This window comes from Melanerpes formicivorus, unplaced genomic scaffold (assembly GCF_026170545.1).
Source record: "Melanerpes formicivorus ecotype bairdi unplaced genomic scaffold, bMelFor1.0.p_v2 SCAF_114, whole genome shotgun sequence".
Taxonomy (NCBI): Eukaryota; Metazoa; Chordata; class Aves; order Piciformes; family Picidae; genus Melanerpes; species Melanerpes formicivorus.
In genome coordinates this window covers 851673-875567 of record NW_027142466.1, presented here as the reverse complement: position 1 = coordinate 875567, position 23895 = coordinate 851673, and the positions used below count along the sequence as shown (strand labels likewise).

At 60.7% G+C, this 23895-nt stretch overlaps 1 protein-coding gene across 2 annotated transcripts in view; it reads left to right on the top strand.

Annotated features, from left to right (window-relative positions):
- The window catches only part of CDON (cell adhesion associated, oncogene regulated), a 110475-nt gene that overhangs the window by 50309 nt on the left and 36271 nt on the right, over positions 1 to 23895 (top strand). Inside the window, exons 9-13 of one of the 2 annotated variants that reach the window (XM_068167287.1) lie at positions 2174 to 2348; positions 4157 to 4285; positions 7188 to 7394; positions 10307 to 10488; positions 13308 to 13413. In XM_068167287.1, the coding sequence (XP_068023388.1) occupies positions 2174 to 2348; positions 4157 to 4285; positions 7188 to 7394; positions 10307 to 10488; positions 13308 to 13413 (799 nt within the window). The remainder of the gene's footprint in view (positions 1 to 2173; positions 2349 to 4156; positions 4286 to 7187; positions 7395 to 10306; positions 10489 to 13307; positions 13414 to 23895) is intronic. The other variant, XM_068167288.1, reaches the window with a different exon arrangement.

Genomic DNA, 23895 nt, shown 5'->3' with positions numbered 1-23895 from the left:
GGCTTCCTAAGAAGATGCTGGAGCACAGAGCTGAGGCCTACCCTCAGCTAATCCCTGGTGTCCAGAGCTGCCTGCTCAGCTTCACCACAGCCTCAGTGCTTTATTTGTGGTGGAATCTTTGCCTTTTCCTTTGGGATCTGAGGCAATTCTGCCCTGCAGAGGTCAAGCATTAAGAGGCTGCCCTGCATCTCTGCCTCTCCTGGAGCTGGTGACCTCACTGGGGTTCAGTCAGGGAAGAGGAAACCACTCATTAATCCTCCCAGCTCCTCAGTCTCCCTGGGGACATCTCCAGAAGTAACAGAGGCTTAGGGGGGTTGACCCCTGTGAGCCAGGAAGGGATTTAGATACAGGAGGAAAGGCAAAGCTGGGATTCATGGATTCATGGAATGGTTGGGTTGGAAGGGACCTTAAAGTTCATCCAGCTCCAACCCCCCTGCCGTGGGCAGGGACAGCTCCCACCAGCCCAGGCTGCTCAAGGCCTCATCCAGCCAGGCCCTGAACTCCTTCAAGGGATGAGGTCCACAGCCTCCCTGGGCAGCCTGTGCCAGAGTCTCCCCAGCCTCATGGTAAAGAATTTCTTCCTAATGTCACAGAATGCCAGAGTCCATCCCATGGGCAGAGCCCTGCAGCTGCCCCAGCCCAGCCCTCCCCCCAGCACTGCAGGCTCAGCACCAAACCCTGGCCCTCAGCACCACCCCCAGGGAGGGAGACTCCAGCACTGCCCTGGGCAGACACTTCCAAGCTTTGGGAACCCTCCCAGGGCAGAAAGGTTTCCTGAGAGCCAGCCTCAGCCTCCCCTGCTGCAGCTTGCAACCATTGCCTCTGCTCCTGTCCCTTGGCACCAAGGAGCAGAGGCTGCCCCCTCCTCGCTCCAACCTCCCTGCAGGGAGCTGCAGAGAGCAAGGAGCTCTCCCTCAGCCTCCTCTGCTCCAGCCTCAACCCCCCCAGCTCCCTCAGCCCTCCTCTAGCCCAGGGGCTCCAGGCCCTTCTCCAGCCTGGCTGCCCTGCTCTGCACAGGCTCCAGCCCCTCCGTGGCCTTCCTGCAGGGAGGGCCCAGGGCTGAGCACAGCAGTGAGCTGTGGCCTCCCCAGTGCTGAGCACAGGGGGATGCTCACCTCCTGGCCCTGCTGCCCACCCTGCTTCTGAGCCAAGCCAGGAGGCCATTGCCCTGCTTGGCCCCTGGGCACTGCTGCCTCATGGGCAGTGACTGACACCCAACCCCCCCAGGGCCCTCTCCAGGCTGCAGCTTTCCAACCACACCTCCCCTGCTCCAGTTTCAATCCATTCTCCCTGCTCCTGGAACTCCCAGCCCTTGTCCAGAGTCCCTCCCCAGCTCTCCTTCAGGTGCTGGGAGGCTGCTGGGAGGTCTGCCCGGAGCCTTCTCTCCTCCTGGCTGCACAGCCCCAGCTCTCCCAGGCTGTGGCCATGGCAGAGCTCTGGGGGCTGGCAGTGCCAGCAGCTGCGTATCACAGCATCATTCAGGGTTGGAAGGGAGCACAAGGCTCAGCCAGTCCCAACCCCCCTGCCATGGGCAGGGACACCCCACACTAGATCAGCCTGGCCACAGCCTCAGCCAGCCTGGCTGCAAACACCTCCAGGGCTGGGGCCTCAACCACCTCCCTGCACAACCCATTCCAGGGCTTCACCACTCTCATGGGGAAGAACTTCCTCCTCCCCTCCAGCCTCAATCTCCCCACCTCCAGCTTCATTCCATTCCCCCTAGTCCTAGCACTGCCTGAGATCCTGAGCAGTCCCTCCCCAGCCTTCTTGGAGCCCCCTGCAGATCCTGGAAGGCCACAATGAGGTCACCTGGGAGCCTTCTCTTCTCCAGACTGAACAGCCCCAACTCCTTCAGTCTGTCCTCACAGCAGAGCAGCTCCAGCCCTCTGCTCATCTTCCTGGCCCTGCTCTGGACACCTTCCAGCCCCTCCAGATCCCTCTTGCCATAGGGGCTCCAGAACTGGAGGCAGGACTCCAGGTGGGGTCTCCCCAGAGCTGAGCAGAGGGGGAGAATCACCTCCCTTGCCCTGCTGGCCACACTTCTCCTGCTGCAGCCCAGGCTCTGGTTGGCTTTCTGGGCTGCAAGTGCAGACTGAGAGCTCCTGGTGAGCTTCTTGTCCACCAGCAGCTGGGTGCCAGCTGAGGTTGCCTTTTGCCTCCCTGTGGCTGGCAGCTGGAGGACGGCGCGGGCGCGGCGGGCGGCTGGCACACCGTGCGGGTGCCTGGCAGCGAGCACCAGCTGCGGCTGACCGAGCTGGAGCCCTCCAGCCTCTACGAGGTGCTGATGGTGGCCCGGAGCGCGGCGGGGGAGGGGCAGCCTGCCATGCTGACCTTCCGCACCAGCAGAGGTAGGTGCAGCACAGCCTCCCTGCGAGGAGCTGGGCTGGAAGCGACCCCCGGGGCTCACCCACTGCGACCCCTGCACCCAGCAGGGACATCCCCCCTGCAGCAGGCTGCCCACAGCCCTCTCCAGCCTCACCTGCAATAGCTCCAGGGCTGCAGCCTCAACCACCTCCCTGGGCAGCCTGCTGCAGCCTTCCAGCAGCCTCCTGCTGCAGAACTTCTTCCTCACCTCCATTCTCAATCTGCTCTGCTCTCAGCCCAAACCTCTGCTCCTGTCCCTGCAGGCCTTTGGGGACAGTCCCTCTGCAGCCTCCTTGCAGCCCTTCAGGTACTGGGAGGTTGCTCTGAGGTCTGCCTGGAGCCTTCTCCTCTCCAGGCTGCACAGCCCCAGCTCCCTCAGCCTGTCCCCACAGCAGAGCTGCTGCAGCCTCTGATCATTTTCACCAGAGGACATTCAGAGACATCAGCTCTCTGCTGTCTGTGAAGCCAGGCATGAAATGTTCTGCAGCTGAGCTGCTGAGGAGCAGCCTCTGAGAGTTCCAATCCCTGTGGGGCAACCCCCCCTGAGTGCTGCTCTGGGGAAGGAGGAGCTGTGCAAAGCTGGAGAGGGTTCCTCTGGGGATGGCTCACAGATTGCCTGGGGTTGGAAGGGACTCTCAAAGGTCATCTTGGCCTGCAGGCAGCAGGGACACCCAGCTGGAGCAGGCTGCCCAGGGCCACTGCAGGTCTGATCTTGGGTGGATGTTAAAGGTTCTCTGGAACTGAGTCAGGAGCAGCCCCCCCTCGGTTGGGTTCTTCAGGGTATCACAGAAGGAGCTCTCTGCAGCAGCAGGGTTTTGTGTGCCACCAAACTGCTCCTGGTGTGCTTTGTGGACACCCTGGGGAAAGGCTCTCTGCTGTTCTGGGTGCAGGCAGTGATGAGCAGGAGAGGTTTCCTGGAGGCTGCTCTCAAGTGTGCAGAAATCAGAGGATTTCCATACTGAGACCCAGCAAAATGAAGATTCTTATTGAAAATCCCAGAAGCAGAGTGTTTGGGGTGGGAAGGGACCCCCAAAGCTCCTCCAGTGCAGCCCCCAGGGACATCCCCAAGCACGGCAGGCTGCTCCCAGCCCCAAGCAACCTGCCCTGCCCTGCTGCCAGCCATGGGGCAGCTCCACCTCTCTGGGCAGCCTGGGCCAGGCTCTCCCCAGCCTCAGCACCAACCATTTCTCCTTCTCTCCCCTCACAAGCTCCCTCTTGGCCTTCCAAACCATCCCCCCTTGGCCTGGCCCAACAGGCCCTGCTCCAAGCTCTGGCCCCAGCTTGCTTCAGGTCCCCTCCTGCATGGAAGTTCTGCAGCATGAGGGTGGTGGAACCCTGGAACAGGCTGCCCAGGGAGCTGTTGGAGCCCCCATCCCTGGAGACATGTAACACCAGGCTTGATGGGCTGTGAGCAGCCTGCTCCAGTTGCAGATGTCCCTGCTGACTGCAGGGGGTTGGACTGGATGAGCTCTGCAGGTCCCTTCCCACCCAGGGCATCCTCTGGTTCCACACAACCAGGGAATCCATGACCCATGCCCACTGCCCCAGCCCAAAAGCCCACTCAGCCCAGTGTCCTGGCTCCACCAGTGGCCAGATGCAGCTTCCACAGCCATTCCTCTCCCCCTGGGTTCCCTGTGTGCCATTTCCACCCTCTGTTGTCCCTCGGTGAGGGGACAGAGCTGTGACCCTGCCAGGAGCCGGCGCAGCCCCGCAGGCCTCAGCGAGTGGGAGGCTGTGAGAGGCCACAGACTGCACCTCCTCACCCAGCCCCTCTCTGTCAAATCTTTCCTAGAGAGAGCTCCATCCTCCAAGAACACCCAGGCCCCCTCCCTGCCCGTGGGCCTCCCCAAGCCCCCTGTCCTTCAGGAGGGGACGAACAGCTTCGGCGTGGTCCTGCCCGAGCTCTCTCGCCACAGCGGAGGTAGGTGATGGAAGCCTTGCAAGCCCTCTGCTGCAGGCAGCACTCAGCCTCCTTCACTCATCTTTGCCACTGCTCTGGGTGCCCCTGGCACCTCCTCCATGCCCTGCCTGTCCCCTCAGCTTCTCTGGTGCAGGGCCCCACGTGTGGGACACGCTGGCTGCTCATGGCTTGGCTGAGCGCTGCCCTGCTGGGCACAGCCCTGGCTGGATGGATCCAAGGAGTGGTGCTCAGTGGAGTCAAACCCAGCTGGCAGCCAGGCTCCTCAGGGCTCAGTGCTGCTGGGACCACTTCTGTTTAACATCTCCATTGATGATGGAGACACAGAGTGTGTCAGCATCAGTTGGCACCAAGTTGGTGGCAGTGTTGTCCCAGCACCAGGGCTGGGACTTGGATAGGTTGGGTCCATGGACAGCATTCCCAGGAGGAGCTTCAACCAGGCCAAGTGCCAGGCCCTGCCCTTGGGGCACAACCACCCCTGGCAGTGCTGCAGGCTTGGGGCAGTGTGGCTGGAAAGCTGCTGGCAGGAAGGGCCCTGGAGGTGCTGCTGGACAAGCAGCTGAACAGGAGGCAGCAGTGTGCCCAGGGGGCCAAGAGAGCCAAAGGCCTCCTGGCTGGGCTCAGCAGTGCTGTGTCCAGAGGAGCAGGGAGGGGATTGTGCCCTGGGACTCAGCCCTGGGGAGGCCACTCCTGGAGTGCTGCCTTCAGTTCTGGGCACTCAGTCCAAGAGCTGTGGAGGTGCTGGAGCCAGGGCAGGGCAGGGCAAGGAGCTGGGGAAGGGCCTGGAGAATCAACCTGGTGAGGAGAGACTGAAGGAGCTGGGGATGGGCAGTGTGGGAAGGAGGAGGCTGAGGGAGACCTCCTGGCTGCCTGCAGCTCCCTGGGAGGAGGCTGTGCAGAGCTTGCTGCTGCTCTCTTCTCCCAGGTCATCAGTGCCAGAGCAAGAGGCAGTGGCCTCCAGCTGCAGCAGGGCAGGGTTGGACTGGACACCAGGAAAGGTTTTTCCCCAGCAAGAGTGGTCAGGGGCTGGGATGTGCTGCCCAGGGAGGTGGTGGAGTCCCCAAGCCTGGAGGTGCTTCAAGGAGCTTTGGCTGTGGTGCTTGGGGCTGTGGTTTAGGGCTGAGCCTTGCAGAGCAGGGTCCTGGGTTGGTCTCGGTGACCCTGAGGGCCTCTCCCAGCCTGAACATTCCTGTGATTCTGTGACTGCTGGCAGTGAGGGCAGAGGTCTGCCAGGTTCTGTGTTTCCAGAGGGGGGCTGGGCTTAGCTGGGTGACTTCATTCCAGTCAGGCAGTTCCCATGGCAAGAGCCTGCCTGGGTAGCTCAGGTTTCACATCAAGTCAGCAAGCAGCAGCTCAGGCCCTGCCTGGGGTGTTTGGAGGCAGCAGCTTGGCAAAGCCACCTCATGCCCTGGAGAGCAGGCAGTGTGCCAGGGGATACTCTCCCTGCTCAGGTGGCCTTCTCCTGTCACCCACATTCTTGCTGCTCCTTCTGAAGCTGCTGCTGCTCTGTGCTGAGCTTCTCTCCTCTGCCCCTGGGAAGGATCCAGAGAAGGAAGGCAAATGGGAGATGAGTCAAAGTGTGCCAGGGCAGAGCTGTGAGTTCTGAGTGGATGCTGCCTGCCCTGAATGAGTTCCTGGGGTGTCCCAGGGACAAGCTTATTCCTGATGGCAGGAATCACAGAGCCCTTTGGGTTGGAAGAGACCTTTAAGCCCTTAACCCAGCACCACCAAACCAGGTCCCTCAGCACCACATCTCCAAAGCTCTGAAACCCCTCCAGGATGGGGACTGCACCTCTGCCCTGGGCAGCCTGGGCCAGGCCTGGAGAGCCCTCAAGGGGAAGAAATTGTTCCTCAAGCCCAACCTGAACCTCCCCTGGGGCAGCCTGAGGCCATTGCCTCTTGTCCTGTCCCTTGTTCCCTGGGAGCAGAGCCCAAGCCCCACCTGGCTCCAGCCTCCTTGCAGGGAGCTGCAGAGAGCAAGGAGGTCTCCCTCAGCCTCCTCTCCTCCAGCCTCACCACCCCCAGCTCCCTCAGCTGCTCCTCCCCAGCCCTGTGCTAGGAAGGCAAAGCCATTCCCCAGCAGCTGTGCTTTGTAGCCTGGTTTCCAGTGCCACCAACATCTGCCAAGTCCTCTCTGCCTCCCCCTCAGCCTCTGAAGTCATTCACCTGAGTGAGGCAAATTCCCTCTGGGGCTCAGCCCTCGACAGTGATTTGCTGTCTAAATTTGGGGTGAAACCAGAGGGAAGTGGAGAAGTTCCTTGCTGTGGGTGAGGAGCAGGGCACACTGGTGAGAGTGCTGAAGATCAGCAGGGGACATCTGTGTGCCCAGCTGCAGGTGCCCAGCCTGCTTCCTGCCCCCAGAGCTGCTGGCTGCTGGGTCCTCCTCTCCTCAGCCCCCAGCTCCGTGCCAGTGGGCACAGAGTAGCTCAGCAGAGCTCTTGCTGGGCATCAGGATGGCTCCCAGCAGGTTTACTAACACCACCTCTTTCCCTTCTCTCTGCTCTGCTGCTCTGTAACTCCAGTGAGGTCAGTAAGTACTCCCCATGCTCCCCTGCATGCTCTGTGTGCTCCTCACTGCTCTTCCTCTCCTGGGGCAGCCTTTGTTGGCCCGGGGGTGGGGGGTGAAGTCCTGCTGGGTTTGGGGCACTCTGGTGGGGTTGGGGCTCCTTTTCCACCTTCACTCAGTCTGTGTCTCTGTTTCCACGTAGAGATGGGCTGGGGGAGTGCAGCTCCATGTCATCAGTGAGCGAATGACTCTGCTCTCTGCCCTGCCAGCTCCTTCTGCAGGAGGGGAGCAGCCCCCCCAGGAGGAGTTCAGATCCTCCTGCCCTGCTCCTGCTCCGCTCAGCAGCCCCCGCTGGCTCTTGCTCCAGGCTCTAACCCTCTCCCTCGGCTTCCTCCTCAGTGCCAGAAGCTCCTGACCGCCCTACCATCTCCACAGCCTCCGAGTCCTCAGTCTATGTCACCTGGATCCCCCGGGCCAACGGGGGCTCCCCCATCACTGCCTTCAAGGTGGAGTACCGGCGGCTGGGCCGCAGCGGCGAGTGGCTGGTGGCAGCGGAGCACATCTCCCCGGCCAAGCTCTCCGTGGAGGTGCGCAACCTGGAGCCAGGTATCCAGAACCGCCCTGCAGGGCCCCACAGACCCCAGCAGGCGGGGAGGGACCCTCCCGGGGCACCTCCTCCGACCCCCCTGCAGGCAGCAGGGACGGCTGCAGCCGGAGCAGGCTGCACAGGGCTGCAGCAAGGCTGAGCTTCAAGGTCTGCAGGGATGGAGCCTCCCTGTGCCTCACTGTGCAGAACTTCCTCCTGAGGTCCAACCTAACTCTGCCCTGCTCCAGCTCCAAACCATTGCAGATGAGGTTGCTAAACCCCTCTCTATTATATTTCAAAAGTCCTGGCAGTCTGGGGCAGTCCCCACAGACTGGAAAAGGGGAAACATTGCCCCCATCTTCAAAAAGGGCAAGAAGGAGGAACCAGGGAACTCCAGGCCAGGCAGTCTCACCTCTGTGCCTGGAAAGATCATGGAGCAGATCCTCCTGGAGGCACTACTCGCTCAAAAGAATAGTGAAGAGGTGATTGGGAGCAGTCAGCATGGCTTTGCCAAGGGCAAATCCTGCCTGACCAACCTGGTGGCCTTCTCTGAGCAGGTGACAACATCAATAGCTGAGGGGAGAGCAGCTGATGTCGTTTGCCTGGACCTGAGCAAAGCCTTCGACACTGTCCCACACCACATCCTGGTCTCCAAACTGGTGACACATGGCTGTGATGGGTGACCTCCAGATGGATAAGGAACTGGCTTGATGGCTGCACCCAGAGAGTGGCTGCCAATGGCTCCAGGGCCCAGGGGAGGCCAGGGACAAGCAGAGTCCCTCAGGGATCAGTCCTGGGACCTGTCTTATTCAACATCTTTGTGGGGGACATGGACAGTGGCACTGAGTGCAGCCTCAGCAGGGTTGCTGATGACACCAAGCTGTGTGGTGCAGCAGACAGCTGGAGGGAAGGGATCCATCCAGAGGGAGCTGGACAGGCTGGAGAGGTGGGCACAGGCCAACCTCATGAAGTTCAATAAGAGCAAGTGCAGAGTCCTGCATCTGGGTCGAGGCAATCCCAGGCACAAATACAGGCTGGGCAGTGACTGGCTGGAGGGTAGCCCTGAGGAGAGAGACTTGGGGGTGCTGGTGGACAAAAAGCTCAACATGAGCTCTCAGTGTGCACTTGCAGCCCGCAAAGCCAGCCAGAGCCTGGGCTGCATCAGGAGAAGTGTGGCTAGCGGGTTGAGGGAGGTGATCCTCCCCCTCTGCTCAGCCCTGGTGAGACCCCACCTGGAGTACTGTGTCCAGTTCTGGAGCCCCTATTACAAGAGGGATGTGGAGGTGCTGGAGCGTGTCCAGAGAGGGGCCAGGAGGATGAGCAGAGGGCTGGAGCACCTCTCCTATGAGGACAGACTGAAGGAGTTGGGGCTGTTCAGTCTGCAGAGGAGAAGGCTCCGAGGTGACCTCATTGTGGCCTTCCAGTATCTGAAAGGGGCCTACAGGAAGGCTGGGGAGGGACTTCTCAGGATGTCAGGTGGTGATAGGACTAGGGGGAATGGAATGAAGCTGGAGGTGGGGAGATTGAGGCTGGATGTGAGGAGGAAGTTCTTCCCCATGAGAGTGGTGAAGCCCTGGAATGGGTTGTGCAGGGAGGTGGTTGGGGCCCCGTCCCTGGGGTTGTTTAAGAGCAGGCTGGCTGAGGCTGTGGCCAGGCTGATCTAGTGTGGGGTGTCCCTGCCCCTGGCAGGGGGGTTGGAACTAGATGATCCTTGTGGTCCCTTCCAACCCTGAATGAAACTATGAAACTATGAAACTATGAAACATTGCCTCTCCTCCTATCCCCACAGCCCCTTCTGAACAGTCCCTCCCCAGCACCCCTTCAGACACTGAAAGGCAGCTCTAGGCTCTCCCTGGAGCCTTCTCCTCTCCAGGCTGCACAGCCCCAGCTCTCCTCAGCCTGTCCCCATGCTCCAGCCCCACCACCTCTAGCTGCTGCTGGTGTGCCTGCCTGGCTGCTCTGCTGCTGACAGAATGCTGCAGCTTCTTGGTTGTCTCACTTTAATTTCAGCTTGGATTAGCCTCTGTCTGCTCCCCCAGGGGTTGGTTTGTGTGTGTGCGCAGTAGGAGCTAATTGCATGGATCCTCTGGCTTTCCAAGTGGAAAAAACACACCCCACCACGATTCAGTGCTTCATGTGGAGGGGAGGGTTGGGTACCATTGTTATTTTTAACCTAATTATCCTTTTAGGAAGCACTCAAGGCAAAAAGAGAAGGCAGCATTAGTGCCAAAACATCAGGCCTGGCTCCCTGAGAGCTCTGGGAAGGAGCACAAGGGCAGGGAAAAGAATCACAGAGTCATGGAATGGTCTGGGATGGAAGGGACCCCCAGAGCTCACCCAGTCCTGCCCCCTGCACCCAGCAGGGACATCCCCCCTGCAGCAGGCTGCCCACAGCCCTCTCCAGCCTCACCTGCAGTAGCTCCAGGCCTGGAGCCTCAACCACCTCCCTGGGCAGCCTGCTGCAGCCTTCCAGCAGCCTCCTGCTGCAGAACTTGTTCCTCACCTCCAATCTCAATCTGCTCTGCTCTCAGCCCAAACCATTGCCTCTGCTCCTGTCCCTGCAGGCCTTTGGGCACAGTCCCTCTGCAGCCTCCTTGCAGCCCTTCAGGTACTGGGAGGTTGCTCTGAGGTCTGCCTGGAGCCTTCTCCTCTGCAGGCTGCACAGCCCCAGCTCCCTCAGCCTGGCCCCATAGCGAAGGTGATGATGATGATGATGGGGGGGGGGGGGGAGTCCTTTGGAGCATCTTTTTGCTGCCCACCACCTCTAGGGACTTCCCAAGCTGGGGGGAGGCTTCTCCAGCGCTCTTCCCTCGTTTGCTTCCCCACGTGCTCAGCCCGGGGCCAGCTCTCCGGGGCCGTGCAGGCAGCGCTGCCCAGCCTGCCAGCGATCCCCTGCCCGGAGCGGCTTTGCCGCAGCCTCTCCTCTCCGCAGGGGAGCTGTACCGGTTCCGGGTGATCGCCGTCAACACCTACGGGGAGAGCCCCCGCAGCGCCGCCTCCCGCCCCTACCAGGTCTCCGGCTCCAGCGGCCGCTTCTCCTCCCGGCCGGTGGCCGGGCCGCACATCGCCTACACCGAGGCCATCAGCGACACCCAGATCATGCTCAAGTGGACGGTAGGTGCCGTGCCCTGCCCTGCCCTGCCCTGCCCCTGCACACAACCTGCCCAGCCCTGCCCAGCCCTGCCCTGCCCTGCAGCCGCTGGTGAGCACCTGGGGCTGGAGATGAAGCTTTGTAGGGTGCCCTCAACTCACCCCATGGCCCTGTACCCACCCATGGCCCTGCACCCACCCATGGCCCTGTACCCACCCATGGCCCTGCACCCACCCATGGCTCTGCCCCAGCAGAAGCTCTTCCTTCACCTTTCTTGCTGCTGGGGCAGCCTTGCTCCCTCCCCAGGCCTTGCTTTCTGATGTCCTTTCTGCCTGGCACAGAAACCAAACCCTGGGAGCTCAGAGAGGGAGGTAGGAGCCCAGAGAGGGCTGCTGGGCACAGCCTGGAGGAGACAGCAGGGAGCCACTGGGGACACAAATCTCTCAGCTGAGACCTTTCAGAACAAGGTTCCTGGCTTCAGAGAATGCCAGAATCCATCCCATGGGCAGAGCCCTGCAGCTCCCCCAGCCCAGCCCTCCCCCCAGCACTGCAGGCTCAGCACCAAACCCTGGCCCTCAGCACCAGCTCCAGGAGAGGCTGAGCTGCCTCAATGGTGGAACTGGGCAGCACCATGGAGCCCTCTCTGCCCTGTTCCCAGCTCCTTCTCCCTCCTCCCTGGCAGCCCTGTGCATTGTTTGCTCCCTGCCCTGCTGGCTCCCTCCTCCTCATCCTCCCCTTCCCGCTCCCTGCAGGCAGCGGCAGCAGGCAGTGGGCAGCAGGCAGCGAGCAGCAGCAGAGCAGCAGGCAGCAGGCAGAGGCAGCAGGCAGCAGGCAGTGGCAGCAGGCAGCATGAAGCGGCAGCAGGCAGCGGCAGCAGGCAGTGGCAGCAGGCAGTGAGCAGCAGGCAGCATGAAGCGGCAGCAGGCAGCGGCAGCAGGCAGTGGCAGCAGGCAGTGAGCAGCAGGCAGCAGGCAGTGGCAGCAGGCAGTGGCAGCAGGCAGCATGAAGCGGCAGCAGGCAGTGGCAGCAGCAGCAGGCAGCAGGCAGCGGCAGCAGGCAGTGGCAGCAGGCAGTGGCAGCAGGCAGCATGAAGCAGCAGCAGGCAGCATGAAGCAGCAGCAGGCAGCAGCAGCAGGCAGTGGCAGCAGGCAGCATGAAGCGGCAACAGGCAGTGGCAGCAGGCAGTGGCAGCAGGCAGTGGCAGCAGGCAGTGGCAGCAGGCAGCATGAAGCAGCAGCAGGCAGCAGCAGCAGGCAGTGGCAGCAGGCAGCATGAAGCGGCAACAGGCAGTGGCAGCAGGCAGTGGCAGCAGGCAGCAGCAGCAGGCAGCAGCAGGCAGTGGCAGCAGGCAGCAGCAGGCAGTGGCAGCAGGCAGCAGGCAGTGGCAGCAGGCAGCAGCAGACAGCAGGCAGCAGCAGGCAGCAGCAGCAGGCGGCAATGGCAGCAGGCAGCAGGCAGTGGCAGCAGGCAGCAGGCAGCAGGCAGCAGCAGCAAGCAGCAGGCAGCAGCAGCAGGCAGTGGCAGCAGGCAGCAGGCAGCAGCATCAGACAGCAGGCAGCAGCAGGCAGCAGGCAATGGCAGCAGGCAACAGCAGCAGGCAGTGGCAGCAGGCAGCAGGCAGCAGCATCAGACAGCAGGCAGCAGCAGGCAGCAGGCAATGGCAGCAGGCAGCAGCATCAGACAGCAGGCAGCAGCAGCAGGCAGTGAGCAGCAGGCAATGGCAGCAGGCAGCAGCATCAGACAGCAGGCAGCAGCAGGCAGCAGGCAGTGGCAGGCAGCAGGCAGTAGGCAGTGGCAGCAGGCAGCAGCATCAGACAGCAGGCAGCAGCAGCAGGCAGTGAGCAGCAGGCAATGGCAGCAGGCAGCGAGCAGCAGCAGAGCAGCAGGCAGCAGGCAGTGGCAGGCAGCAGGCAGTAGGCAGTGGCAGCAGGCAGCAGCATCAGACAGCAGGCAGCAGGCAGTGGCAGCAGGCAGCAGCAGCAGGCAGCAGCAGCACCTCCCCGGGGTTACTGCAGCTGTAAGCCGCAGTGGCAGCTCCAGGGAAGGGCTGCAGCCGCTGCACTCCACCTGCTTGGGCCCAGACACCTCTGGAGGCAGCACCGAGCTCAGCTCTGCCCTGGGCCTTCTCCTGCCAGGAGCTGCCAGGGGCCGGCTCTGGCTGCTCTGCCCTCTGCTTGTGGCGCTGCGGGCTGGGAGCTGGGGCTGCCTCTCCGCCCCTGCAGCCTCTCTCCTCGCAGGAGGCCTTTCCCCTCTCCCCTGTTCTGTAAACAAGCACTCCAAGGTCCTTACTGCAAGCCACAGAAATTCTTTGCTCTTGTTTTGAAACCCAAGCCCCTGGTGTGCTCTGGAGGGCTTCACTGCTGCCCCCCCGGGGGGAGCCTGCTCCGCTCTGCTCTGCCAGCTCAGCCTGCAGAGATGGGAAGGGTAATGAACTTCCAATAACCCCTGGGTCCTCAGGAGGCTGCAGAACTTCACAGCAAATATCCTGGAGCTGAGTTTGAGGGCAGCCTTAACTCGTTCTGAAAGGAAAAAGGGCTCAAAGCTTTCCCTCTCCATCAACCCTCAGGCCCTTCGTGGTCAAAACCCCTAATTGAGGGTTTGGAAGTGATGTGGCAGGGAGCTGCCAGCCCCAGCAGCTGCCAGCCCAGCAGCTGCCAGCCCCAGCTCGGTCTCCTGTCCCCCTGCTGCCCTCCTGGAGTCGCCTGCTCTGGCACAGCCTCCTCCACCCCCTCCCCTTCCACGGGGGAAACTGCTGGGCACTGCCAGCTGGGCAGGACTCTGCCCTGGCTGCCCCTGAGCAGGGGCTGCCCCTGAGCAGGTGCTGCCCTCCCTTCCCTTGCAGTACATCACCTCCAGCAACAACAACACTCCCATCCAGGGCTTCTACATCTACTACCGCCCCACCGACAGCGACAACGACAGCGACTACAAGAGGGACGTGGTGGAAGGTAGGGAGGGGCAGGGCAGAGCCATGGGGGCACAGGAGAGCAGCCAGGGTGGGAGAGGGCAGAGCCATGGGGGGACAGGAGAGCAGCCAGGGTGGGAGGGGGCAGAGCCATGGGGGACAGGAGAGCAGCCAGGGTGGGACAGGGGAGAGCCATGGGGGGACAGGAGAGCAGCCAGGGTGGGAGAGGGCAGAGCCATGGGGGACAGGAGAGCAGCCAGGGTGGGAGAGGGCAGAGCCATGGGGGCACAGGAGAGCAGCCAGGGTGGGAGAGGGCAGCAGTCATGGGGGGACAGGAGAGCAGCCAGGGTGGGAGAGGGCAGAGCCATGGGGGGACAGGAGAGCAGCCAGGGTGGGAGAGGGCAGAGCCATGGGGGACAGGAGAGCAGCCAGGGTGGGACAGGGGAGAGCCATGGGGGCACAGGAGAGCAGCCAGGGTGGGACAGGGGAGAGCCATGGGGGCACAGGAGAGCAGCCAGGGTGGGACAGGGGAGAGCCATGGGGGACAGGAGAGCAGCCAGGGTGGGAGAGGGCAGAGCCATGGGGGCTGTGTTGAAGTGAAATCCAAAGTGCAGTTCCCAGCCTCAGCCTTTCCAACCTCTCTCAGCAGAAAGAGGCTCAGCTCCACCACCTCCCAGTTCCACCCACACATGAACTCCCTTCCTCTCCATGGCAACTGGAGGAGGAGTTGTTGGGTTGGGGCTGCCCTGTTGCTGCTGCAGACCCTTTGTGGAGGTGCTCTGGAGCTGCTGTAGTGTCAGGAGAGAGCAGCACACAGGAGGCTGAGGCCAGGGTGAGAGCATCTGCAGTGCTGAGCAGCTGTGTGCAGACACAGCCCTGGGGCTGCTCAGAGCTCATCCTGTCCAACCCTTCCCTAACTCTGCCAAGCCTGGTGCTCCACCATGGCCCTCAGCACCACAGCTCTGCCTCTCTGAAGCACCTCCAGGGGTGGGAATTCAGCCACCTCCCTGGGCAGCCTGGGCCAGGCCTGCACAACCCTCAAGGGGAAGAAATTCTTCATGGCCAACCTGAACCTCCCCTGGGGCAACCTGAGGCCATTGCCTCTTCTCCTGGCCCTGTTCCCTGGCAGCAGAGCCCAAGCCCCACCTGGCTCCAGCCTCCTTGCAGGGAGCTGCAGAGAGCAAGGAGGTCTCCCTCAGCCTCCTCTCCTCCAGCCTCACCACCCCCAGCTCCCTCAGCTGCTCCTCCCCAGCCCTCTTCTCCACACCCTTCCCCAGCTTCCTTGCCCTTCCCTGGCCCTGCTGCAGCCTCTCCAGCTCCTGCTGGCAGCCAGGAGCCCAGAAGTCAGCCCAGGTGTCAAGGGAAGTGCTCAAGTACCTCAAGGACTTCCAAGAAGCAGGTTGAACACCAAGGGAAGAGTCAGAAAGCAAATTGCCCTGTTCCCCAGCCTGTGTTGCACCTCCTGTGGAATTGCCCTGCCCTGCCACCCCCCCATCAGCTTTTTTGGTCCCATGCTGCCCCTGATCAGCCTTCCCAGGGGCACAGCCATGCAGAGCTCTCTGCACTGCAGGCAGGGTTGGAAGGTTTGATGTGAACTCTGCAGGGGCAGCTGACTGGAGCTGGCTTGGCTGGAAATCACTTTCTGCTCTCTGCTTCTGCCCTTAGCTTCTGCTCTTCTGCTCTTAGCTTCTGCTCTCTGCTTCTGCCCTTAGCTTCTGCCCTTAGCTTCTGCTCTTAGTTTCTGCTCTTAGCTTTTGCTCTTAGTTTCTGCTCTTAGCTTCTGCTGTTAGCTTCTGCTCTTTGCTTCTGCTCTCTGCTTCTGCCCTTAGCTTCTGCTCTTCTGCTCTTAGCTTCTGCCCTTAGCTTCTGCTCTTAGCTTCTGCCCTTAGCTTCTGCTCTTAGTTTCTGCTCTTAGCTTTTGCTCTTAGTTTCTGCTCTTAGCTTCTGCTCTTAGTTTCTGCTCTTAGCTTCTGCTCTTAGTTTCTGCCCATAGCTTCTGCTCTTAGTTTCTGCTCTTAGCTTCTGCTCTTAGCTTCTGCCCTTAGCTTCTGCTCTTAGTTTCTGCCCTTAGCTTTTGCTCTTAGTTTCTGCCCTTAGCTTCTGCTCTTAGTTTCTGCTCTTAGCTTCTGCTCTTAGGTTCTGCCCTTAGCTTTTGCTCTTAGTTTCTGCTCTTAGCTTCTGCCCTTAGCTTTTGCTATTAGCTTCTGCTCTGAGCTTTTGCCTTTCTGCTCCTTAGCTTTTGGTCTTCTGCCCTTAGCTTTTGCTCTATGCTTCTGCTCTTTGCTCTTTCTGCTTTTTCTCTGCTTTTTCTCTGCTTTTTCTCTTTTCTTCTGCTCTTAGCTTTTGCTCTCTGCTTTTCCTCCCTGCATTTGCTCTTTGCTTCCCCCCTTCCTCCCTTCCCTCCCAGCTCAGTATTAATCTGTCTGGTTTTTGACAGGGAATTTTATCTCGGGGCTGGGGAAGCAGTGCTGTGCTGTGCAGTGCTGTGCTGGGCTGTGCTGTGCAATTCTATGCAGTGCTGTGCAGTGCAGTTCTGTGCAGTTCTGTGCAGTGCTGTGCTGTTCTGTGCTGTGCAGTGCTGTGTAGTGCTGTGCTGTGCAGTTCTGTGCAGTGCTGTGCTGTGCTGTGCAGTTCCGTGCAGTTCTGTGCAGTGCTGTGCTGTGCAGTTCTATGCAGTGCTGTGCAGTGCAGAGCTGTGCTGTGTTGTGCTGTGCTGTGCAGTTCCGTGCAGTTCTGTGCAGTGCTGTGCAGTGCAGTGCTGTGCTGTGCAGTTCTGTGCAGTGCAGAGCTGTGCTGTGTTGTGCTGTGCTGTGCAGTTCCGTGCAGTTCTGTGCAGTGCTGTGCAGTGCAGTGCTGTGCTGTGCAGTTCTGTGCAGTGCAGAGCTGTGCTGTGTTGTGCTGTGCTGTGCAGTTCCGTGCAGTTCTGTGCAGTGCTGTGCTGTGCAGTTCTGTGCAGTGCTGTGCAGTGCTGTGCAGTTCTATGCAGTTCTATGCAGTGCTGTGCTGTGCAGTTCTATGCAGTGCTGTGCTGTGCAGTGCAGTGCTGTGTAGTGCTGTGCAGTTCTATGCAGTTCTATGCAGTGCTGTGCTGTGCAGTTCTATGCAGTGCTGTGCTGTGCAGTGCAGTGCTGTGCTGTGCAGTTCTGTACAGTGCAGAGCTGTGCTGTGCAGTTCTGTACAGTGCAGAGCTGTGCTGTGCAGTGCTGTGCAGTGCTGTGCTGGGCTGTGCTGTGCAGTACTATGCAGTGCTGTGCTGTGCTGTGCTGTGCTGTGCTGTGCAGTGCAGTTCTGTGCAGTGTTGTGCTGTGCAGTGCAGTGCTGTGCAGTGCTGTGCAGTGCTGTGCTGGGCTGTGCTGTGCAGTACTATGCAGTGCTGTGCTGGGCTGTGCAGTACTGTGCAGTGCTGTGCAGTGCTGTGCCGTGCTGTGCTGGGCTGTGCAGTTCTGTGCAGTGCTGTGCAGTGCTGTGCAGTGCTGTGCTGGGCTGTGCAGTTCTGTGCAGTGCTGTGCAGTGCTGTGCCGTGCTGTGCTGTGCTGTGCAGTGCTGTGCTGTGCCGTGCTGTGCCGTGCTGTTCAGTGCTGTGCCGTGCTGTGCTGGGCTGTGCAGTACTGTGCAGTGCTGTGCAGTGCTGTGCAGTGCTGTGCTGGGCTGTGCAGTTCTGTGCAGTGCTGTGCAGTGCTGTGCCGTGCTGTGCTGTGCTGTGCAGTGCTGTGCTGTGCTGTGCCGTGCTGTGCCGTGCTGTTCAGTGCTGTGCTGTGCTGTGCCGTGCTGTGCCGTGCTGTTCAGTGCTGTGCAGTGCTGTGCCGTGCTGTGCCGTGCTGTGCAGTGCTGTGCTGTGCAGTGCTGTGCTGAGCTGTGCTGTGCAGTACTGTGCAGTGCTGTGCTGGGCTGTGCTGGGCTGTGCTGGGCTGTGCTGTGCAGTGCTGTGCAGTGCTGTGCTGGGCTGTGCTGGGCTGTGCTGGGCTGTGCTGTGCAGTGCTGTGCTGGGCTGTGCTGGGCTGTGCTGGGCTGTGCTGTGCAGTGCAGTGCTGTGCAGTGCTCTGCAGTGCAGTGCTGTGCTGTGCTGTGCAGTGCTGTGCTGTGCAGTGCTGTGCAGTGCAGTGCTGTGCTGTGCAGTGCTGTGCAGTGCTGGGCTAGGCTGTGCTGTGCTGTGCAGTGCAGTGCTGTGCAGTGCTGTGCTGTGCTGTGCAGTGCAGTGCTGTGCTGTGCAGTTCTGTGCAGTGCTGTGCAGTGCAGTTCTGTGCAGTGCTGTGCAGTGCTGTGCAGTGCAGTGCCGTGCTGTGCTGTGCTGTGCTGGGCTGTGCTGTGCAGTGCTGTGCAGTGCTGTGCTGGGCTGTGCTGGGCTGTGCTGTGCAGTGCAGTGCAGTGCAGTGCTCTGCAGTGCAGTGCTGTGCTGTGCTGTGCAGTGCTGTGCTGTGCAGTGCTGTGCAGTGCAGTGCTGTGCTGTGCTGTGCAGTGCTGTGCTGTGCAGTGCTGGGCTAGGCTGTGCTGTGCAGTGCAGTGCTGTGCTGTGCAGTGCAGTTCTGTGCTGTGCAGTGCAGTGCTGTGCTGTGCAGTTCTGTGCAGTGCTGTGCAGTGCTGTGCTGTGCTGTGCAGTGCTGTGCAGTGCTGTGCTGTGCAGTTCTGTGCAGTTCTGTGCAGTGCTGTGCTGAGCTGTGCAGTTCTGTGCAGTTCTATGCAGTGCAGTTCTGTGCAGTGCTGTGCAGTTCTGTGCAGTTCTGTGCAGTGCAGTGCTGGGTTGTGCTGTGCAGTGCTGTGCTGGGCTGTGCAGTGCTGGGTTGTGCTGTGCAGTGCTGTGCCGTGCTGTGCTGGGCTGTGCAGTTCTGTGCAGTTCTGTGCAGTGCTGTGCAGTGCAGTGCTGTGCAGTGCTGTGCTGGGCTGTGCTGTGCAGTACTATGTAGTGCTGTGCTGTGCTGTGCTGTGCAGTGCTGTGCTGTGCTGAGCTGTGCTGTGCTGGGCTGTGCAGTTCTGTGCAGTGCTGTGCAGTGCTGTGCAGTGCTGTGCTGTGCAGTGCTGTGCTGGGCTGTGCAGTTCTGTGCAGTGCTGTGCAGTGCTGTGCCGTGCTGTGCTGTGCTGTGCAGTGCTGTGCTGTGCTGTGCAGTGCTGTGCCGTGCTGTGCTGTGCTGTGCCGTGCAGTGCTGTGCTGTGCAGTGCTGTGCCGTGCTGTGCTGTGCTGTGCAGTGCTGTGCTGTGCTGTGCTGTGCTGTGCAGTGCTGTGCCGTGCCGTGCTGTGCTGTGCTGTGCAGTGCTGTGCCGTGCTGTGCCGTGCTGTGCTGTGCAGTTCTGTGCAGTTCTGTGCAGTGCTGTGCAGTGCTGTGCCGTGCTGTGTTGTGCTGTGCAGTGCAGTTCTGTGCTGTGCTGTGCTGTGCAGTGCAGTTCTATGCGGTGCTGTGCAGTGCTGTGCAGTGCTGTGCAGTGCTGTGCAGTTCTGTGCTGTGCTTTGCTGTGCAGTGCTGTGCTGTGTTGTGCAGTTCTGTGCAGAGCTGTGCTGTGCTGTGCTGTGCAGTGCTGTGCAGTGCTGTGCTGTGCTGTGCAGTGCTGTGCTGTGCCGTGCTGTGCTGTGCAGTGCTGTGCTGTGCTGTGCAGTGCTGTGCAGTGCTGTGCAGTGCTGTGCTGTGCTGTGCAGTTCTGTGCAGTGCCGTGCTGTGCAGTGCTGTGCAGTGCTGTGCTGTGCTGTGCAGTGCTGTGCTGTGCCGTGCTGTGCAGTGCTGTGCAGTGCTGTGCAGTTCTGTGCAGTGCTGTGCTGTGCTGTGCAGTTCTATGCAGTGCTGTGCAGTGTTGTGCCGTGCTGTGCTGTGCCGTGCTGTGCAGTGCTGTGCAGTGCTGTGCTGTGCTGTGCAGTGCTGGGCTGTGCTGTGCAGTTCTGTGCAGTGCTGGGCTGTGCTGTGCAGTTCTGTGCTGTGCTGTGCTCTGCTGTGCTGTGCAGTTCTGTGCAGTGCTGTGCTGTGCTGTGCTGTGCAGTGCTGTGCTGTGCTGTGCTGTGCTGTGCAGTGCTGGGCTGTGCTGTGCAGTTCTGTGCAGTGCTGGGCTGTGCTGTGCAGTTCTGTGCTGTGCTGTGCTCTGCTGTGCAGTGCAGTTCTGTGCAGTGCTGTGCAGTGCAGTGCTGTGCAGTGCTGTGCTGTGCAGTGCTGTGCAGTGCTGTGCTGTGCAGTTCTGTGCAGTGCTGTGCAGTGCTGTGCAGTGCTGTGCTGTGCTGTGCAGTGCTGTGCTGTGCAGTTCTGTGCAGTGCTGTGCAGTGCTGTGCTGGGCTGTGCAGTGCTGTGCAGTGCTGTGCTGTGCAGTTCTGTGCAGTGCTGTGCAGTGCTGTGCAGTGCTGTGCTGTGCTGTGCAGTGCTGTGCTGTGCAGTTCTGTGCAGTGCTGTGCAGTGCTGTGCTGGGCTGTGCTGGGCTGTGCAGTGCTGTGCTGTGCAGTTCTGTGCAGTGCTGTGCAGTGCTGTGCTGGGCTGTACATGCTGTGCTGTGCAGTGCTGTGCAGTTCTGTGCTGTGCTGTGCTGTGCTGTGCAGTGCAGTTCTGTGCAGTGCTGTGCAGTGCTGTGCTGGGCTGTGCAGTGCTGTGCAGTGCTGTGCTGTGCTGTGCAGTGCTGTGCAGTGCTGTGCCGTGCTGTGCTGTGCAGTTCTGTGCAGTGCTGTGCAGTGCTGTGCTGTGCTTTGCTGTGCTGTGCAGTGCTGTGCAGTACTGTGCAGTACTCTGCAGTGCTGTGCTGTGCTGTGCTTTGCTGTGCTTTGCTGTGCTGTGCAGTGCTGTGCAGTACTGTGCAGTGCAGTGCTGTGCTGTGCTGTGCTTTGCTGTGCTGTGCAGTACTCTGCAGTGCTGTGCAGTGCAGTGCTGTGCAGTGCTGTGCTGTGCTGTGCCGTGCTGTGCAGTTCTGTGCAGTGCAGAGCTGTGCTGGGCTGTGCAGTGCTGTGTAGTGCTGTGCAGTTCTGTGCAATTCTGTGCAGAGCTGTGCTGGGCTGTGCAGTGCTGTGCTGTGCAGTTCTGTGCAGTGCTGTGCAGTGCTGTGCTGTGCAGTGCTGTGCTGTGCTGTGCAGTTCTGTGCAGTGCTGTGCAGTGCTGTGCTGTGCTGTGCAGTGCTGTGCAGTGCTGTGCTGTGCAGTGCTGTGCTGTGCTGTGCAGTGCTGTGCAATTCTGTGCCGTGCTGTGCAGTGCTGTGCTGTGCAGTGCTGTGCTGTGCTGTGCAGTTCTGTGCAATTCTGTGCAGTGCTGTGCTGGGCTGTGCTGAGCTGTGCTGTGTTGTGCTGTGCTGTGCTGTGCAGTTCTGTGCAATTCTGTGCAGTGCTGTGCTGGGCTGTGCTGAGCTGTGCTGTGTTGTGCTGTGCTGTGCTGTGCAGTTCTGTGCAATTCTGTGCAGTGCTGTGCTGGGCTGTGCAGTGCTGGGTTGTGCAGTTCTGTGCAGTGCAGAGCTGTGCTGGGCTGTGCAGTGCTGTGTAGTGCTGTGCAGTTCTGTGCAATTCTGTGCAGAGCTGTGCTGGGCTGTGCAGTGCTGTGCTGTGCTGTGCAGTTCTGTGCAGTTCTGTGCTGTGCTGTGCTGTGCAGTTCTATGCAGTGCTGTGCAGTGCTGTGCAGTGCAGTGCTGTGCTGTGCAGTGCCGTGCTGTGCAGTGCTGTGCAGTGCTGTTCCGTGCTGTGCCGTGCTGTGCTGTGCTGTGCCGTGCTGTGCCGTGCTGTGCAGTGCTGTGCAGTGCTGTGCAGTGCTGTGCAGTGCTGTGCTGTGCTGTGCAGTGCTGTGCTGTGCTGTGCAGTGCTGTGCCGTGCCGTGCCGTGCTGTGCAGTGCAGTTCTATGCAGTGCTGTGCCGTGCTGTGCTGTGCTGTGCAGTGCTGTGCAGTGCTGTGCCGTGCTGTGCAGTGCCGTGCCGTGCTGTGCTTTGCTGTGCTGTGCTGCCTGAGCTGAGTGCCTGCCCTGGGCGCTGCTCAGCGTTTCCTGTTGGCTCCTGCCCCGTGAGCCATTCAAACTGCAGAGAGCAGAGGCTGTTCTCGGGGTTTTTTTCCAGCTCTGGGCAAAATCTGATTTGATTTCCAGCTCCTTTCAGCCCTCCCTGCTGGGCTGAGCCGCTGCCCGGCCGGCTCCCGGCGCTTGCCTTTGCGATGTAAATGCAGGCTGATGTCAGTTGTTTAAATGTTTTGCCTTGCTAATGGTGCAGGCAGAGGACAGTTAAAGTGCCTGTGCTGGTCCCAGTCCCGCTAATGGTTTCAAGAGGAAACCTAAAACCTGGCGCAGTAATTACCGACAGGAATGCTTGGGGGTGGGGGCGCCTGGAAAGCCCACTGGGAGCCTTGGGAAGAGCTGCGGGCTGAGGGCAGGGCCGGCTCGGGCTCCAGGCAGGGCTGGGCTGCCCTGGCTTGGGATTCCCAGAGTGCAAGGAACAGAGCTCAGCCCATGCTGTGTCCCCTCCTGAAACCAAAATGAGGTCCTCCTGGGTGCCCCCAGCTGGAAATGAGCTCAGCCCATGCTGTGTCCCCTCCTGAAACTAAACTGAGGTCCTCCTGGGTGCCCCCAGCTGGAAATGAGCTCAGCCCATGCTGTGTCCCCTCCTGAGGCTAAATGAGGTCCTCCTGGGTGCCCCCAGCTAGGAATGAGCTCAGCCCATGCTGTGTCCCCTCCTGAGGCTAAATGAGGTCCTCCTAGGTGCCCCCAGCTAGGAATGAGCTCAGCCCATGCTGTGTCCCCTCCTGAGGCTAAATGAGGTCCTCCTAGGTGCCCCCAGCTGGAAATGAGCTCAGCCCATGCTGTGTCCCCTCCTGAAACTAAACTGAGGTCCTCCTGGGTGCCCCCAGCTGGAAATGAGCTCAGCCCATGCTGTGTCCCCTCCTGAGGCTAAATGAGGTCTTCCTGGGTGCCCCCAGCTGGAAATGAGCTCAGCCCATGCTGTGTCCCCTCAGGCTAAATGAGGTCCTCCTAGGTGCCCCCAGCTGGAAATGAGCTCAGCCCATGCTGTGTCCCCTCCTGAGGCTAAATGAGGTCCTTTTGGGTGCCCCCAGCTGGAAATGAGCTCAGCCCATGCTGTGTCCCCTCCTGAGGCTAAATGAGGTCCTCCTGGGTGCCCCCAGCTGGAAATGAGCTCAGCCCATGCTGTGTCCCCTCCTGAGGCTAAATGAGGTCCTCCTGGGTACCCCCAGCTGGAAATGAGCTCAGCCCATGCTGTGTCCCCTCCTGAGGCTAAATGAGGTCCTCCTGAGTGCCCCCAGCTAGGAATGAGCTCAGCCCATGCTGTGTCCCCTCCTGAAACCAAAATGAGGTCCTCCTGGGTGCCCCCAGCTGGAAATGAGCTCAGCCCATGCTGTGTCCCCTCCTGAGGCTAAATGAGGTCCTCCTGGGTGCCCCCAGCAAGGAATGAGCTCAGCCCATGCTGTGTCCCCTCCTGAGGCTAAATGAGGTCCTCCTGGGTACCCCCAGCTGGAAATGAGCTCAGCCCATGCTGTGTCCCCTCCTGAAACCAAAATGAGGTCCTCCTGGGTACCCCTAGCTGGAAATGAGCTCAGCCCATGCTGTGTCCCCTCCTGAGGCTAAATGAGGTCCTCCTGGGTGCCCCCAGCTGGAAATGAGCTCAGCCCATGCCAGGGGTGACTTCATGAACTGGAGTGGGGCCCTGCTGGGCACCTCCAGCTTGTTTGTTCAGCCCTGAGCCCAGGGCTGGGTCGTGGGGAGGTTGGGAGGGTGTCAGGGTGCCAGCCCCCCCCAGCCTCAGCTGTGTTAAGGCTTGGGGGGCGGTGGGGCAGCTCCTGGGGAGCAGTGGGGCCAGCTGGAGGTGGATTTGCCAGCAGGGAGCTCAAACAGTTAATGAAACTCCTCCAGCAGCCCAGGAGCAGCAGGGCCCAGGGTGGCTGTTTATTAAGATTTGTCACAGGGCTGTGAAAGTCCAAACCAGGGCTGATTTATACCCCGGGGCTGGCTCCTCCAGGAGGGTGTCTGACTGCAGTGCTGGCCAGCAGCCAGGGAGGACAAACCCACCCTGGGAGAGCAGCCTGCTGGGCTCGGGGTGCAGCTCTGCAGGGGCAGCCTTGCTGCCCTCCTCCTGGTGCTCACCCAGCCTCAGCCTGGGGGACTGCAGGGTCTGGGGAGGCTGAGTGAGGCAGCTGAGTCCTCCCTGTGCAGATCAGGGCACTCTGGACCAGACCTGCTGTGTCCATGGGCCTGCAGGCAGGGAGAGGGTCCTGGCACACTCAAGGGTTTCCCTCTCCCAAGGGCAATTTGCTTTCTGTCTGACTCTTCCCTTGGTGTTCAACCTGCTTCTTGGAAGTCCTTGAGGTACTTGAGCACTTCCCTTGAGACCTGGGCTCACTTCTGGGCTCCTGGCTGCCAGCAGGAGCTGGAGAGGCTGCAGCAGGGCCAGGGAAGGGCAAGGAAGCTGGGGAAGGGTGTGGAGAAGAGGGCTGGGGAGGAGCAGCTGAGGGAGCTGGGGGTGGTGAGGCTGGAGGGGAGGAGGCTGAGGGAGACCTCCTTGCTCTCTGCAGCTCCCTGCAAGGAGGCTGGAGCCAGGTGGGGCTTGGGCTCTGCTCCCAGGGAACAAGGGACAGGAGAAGAGGCA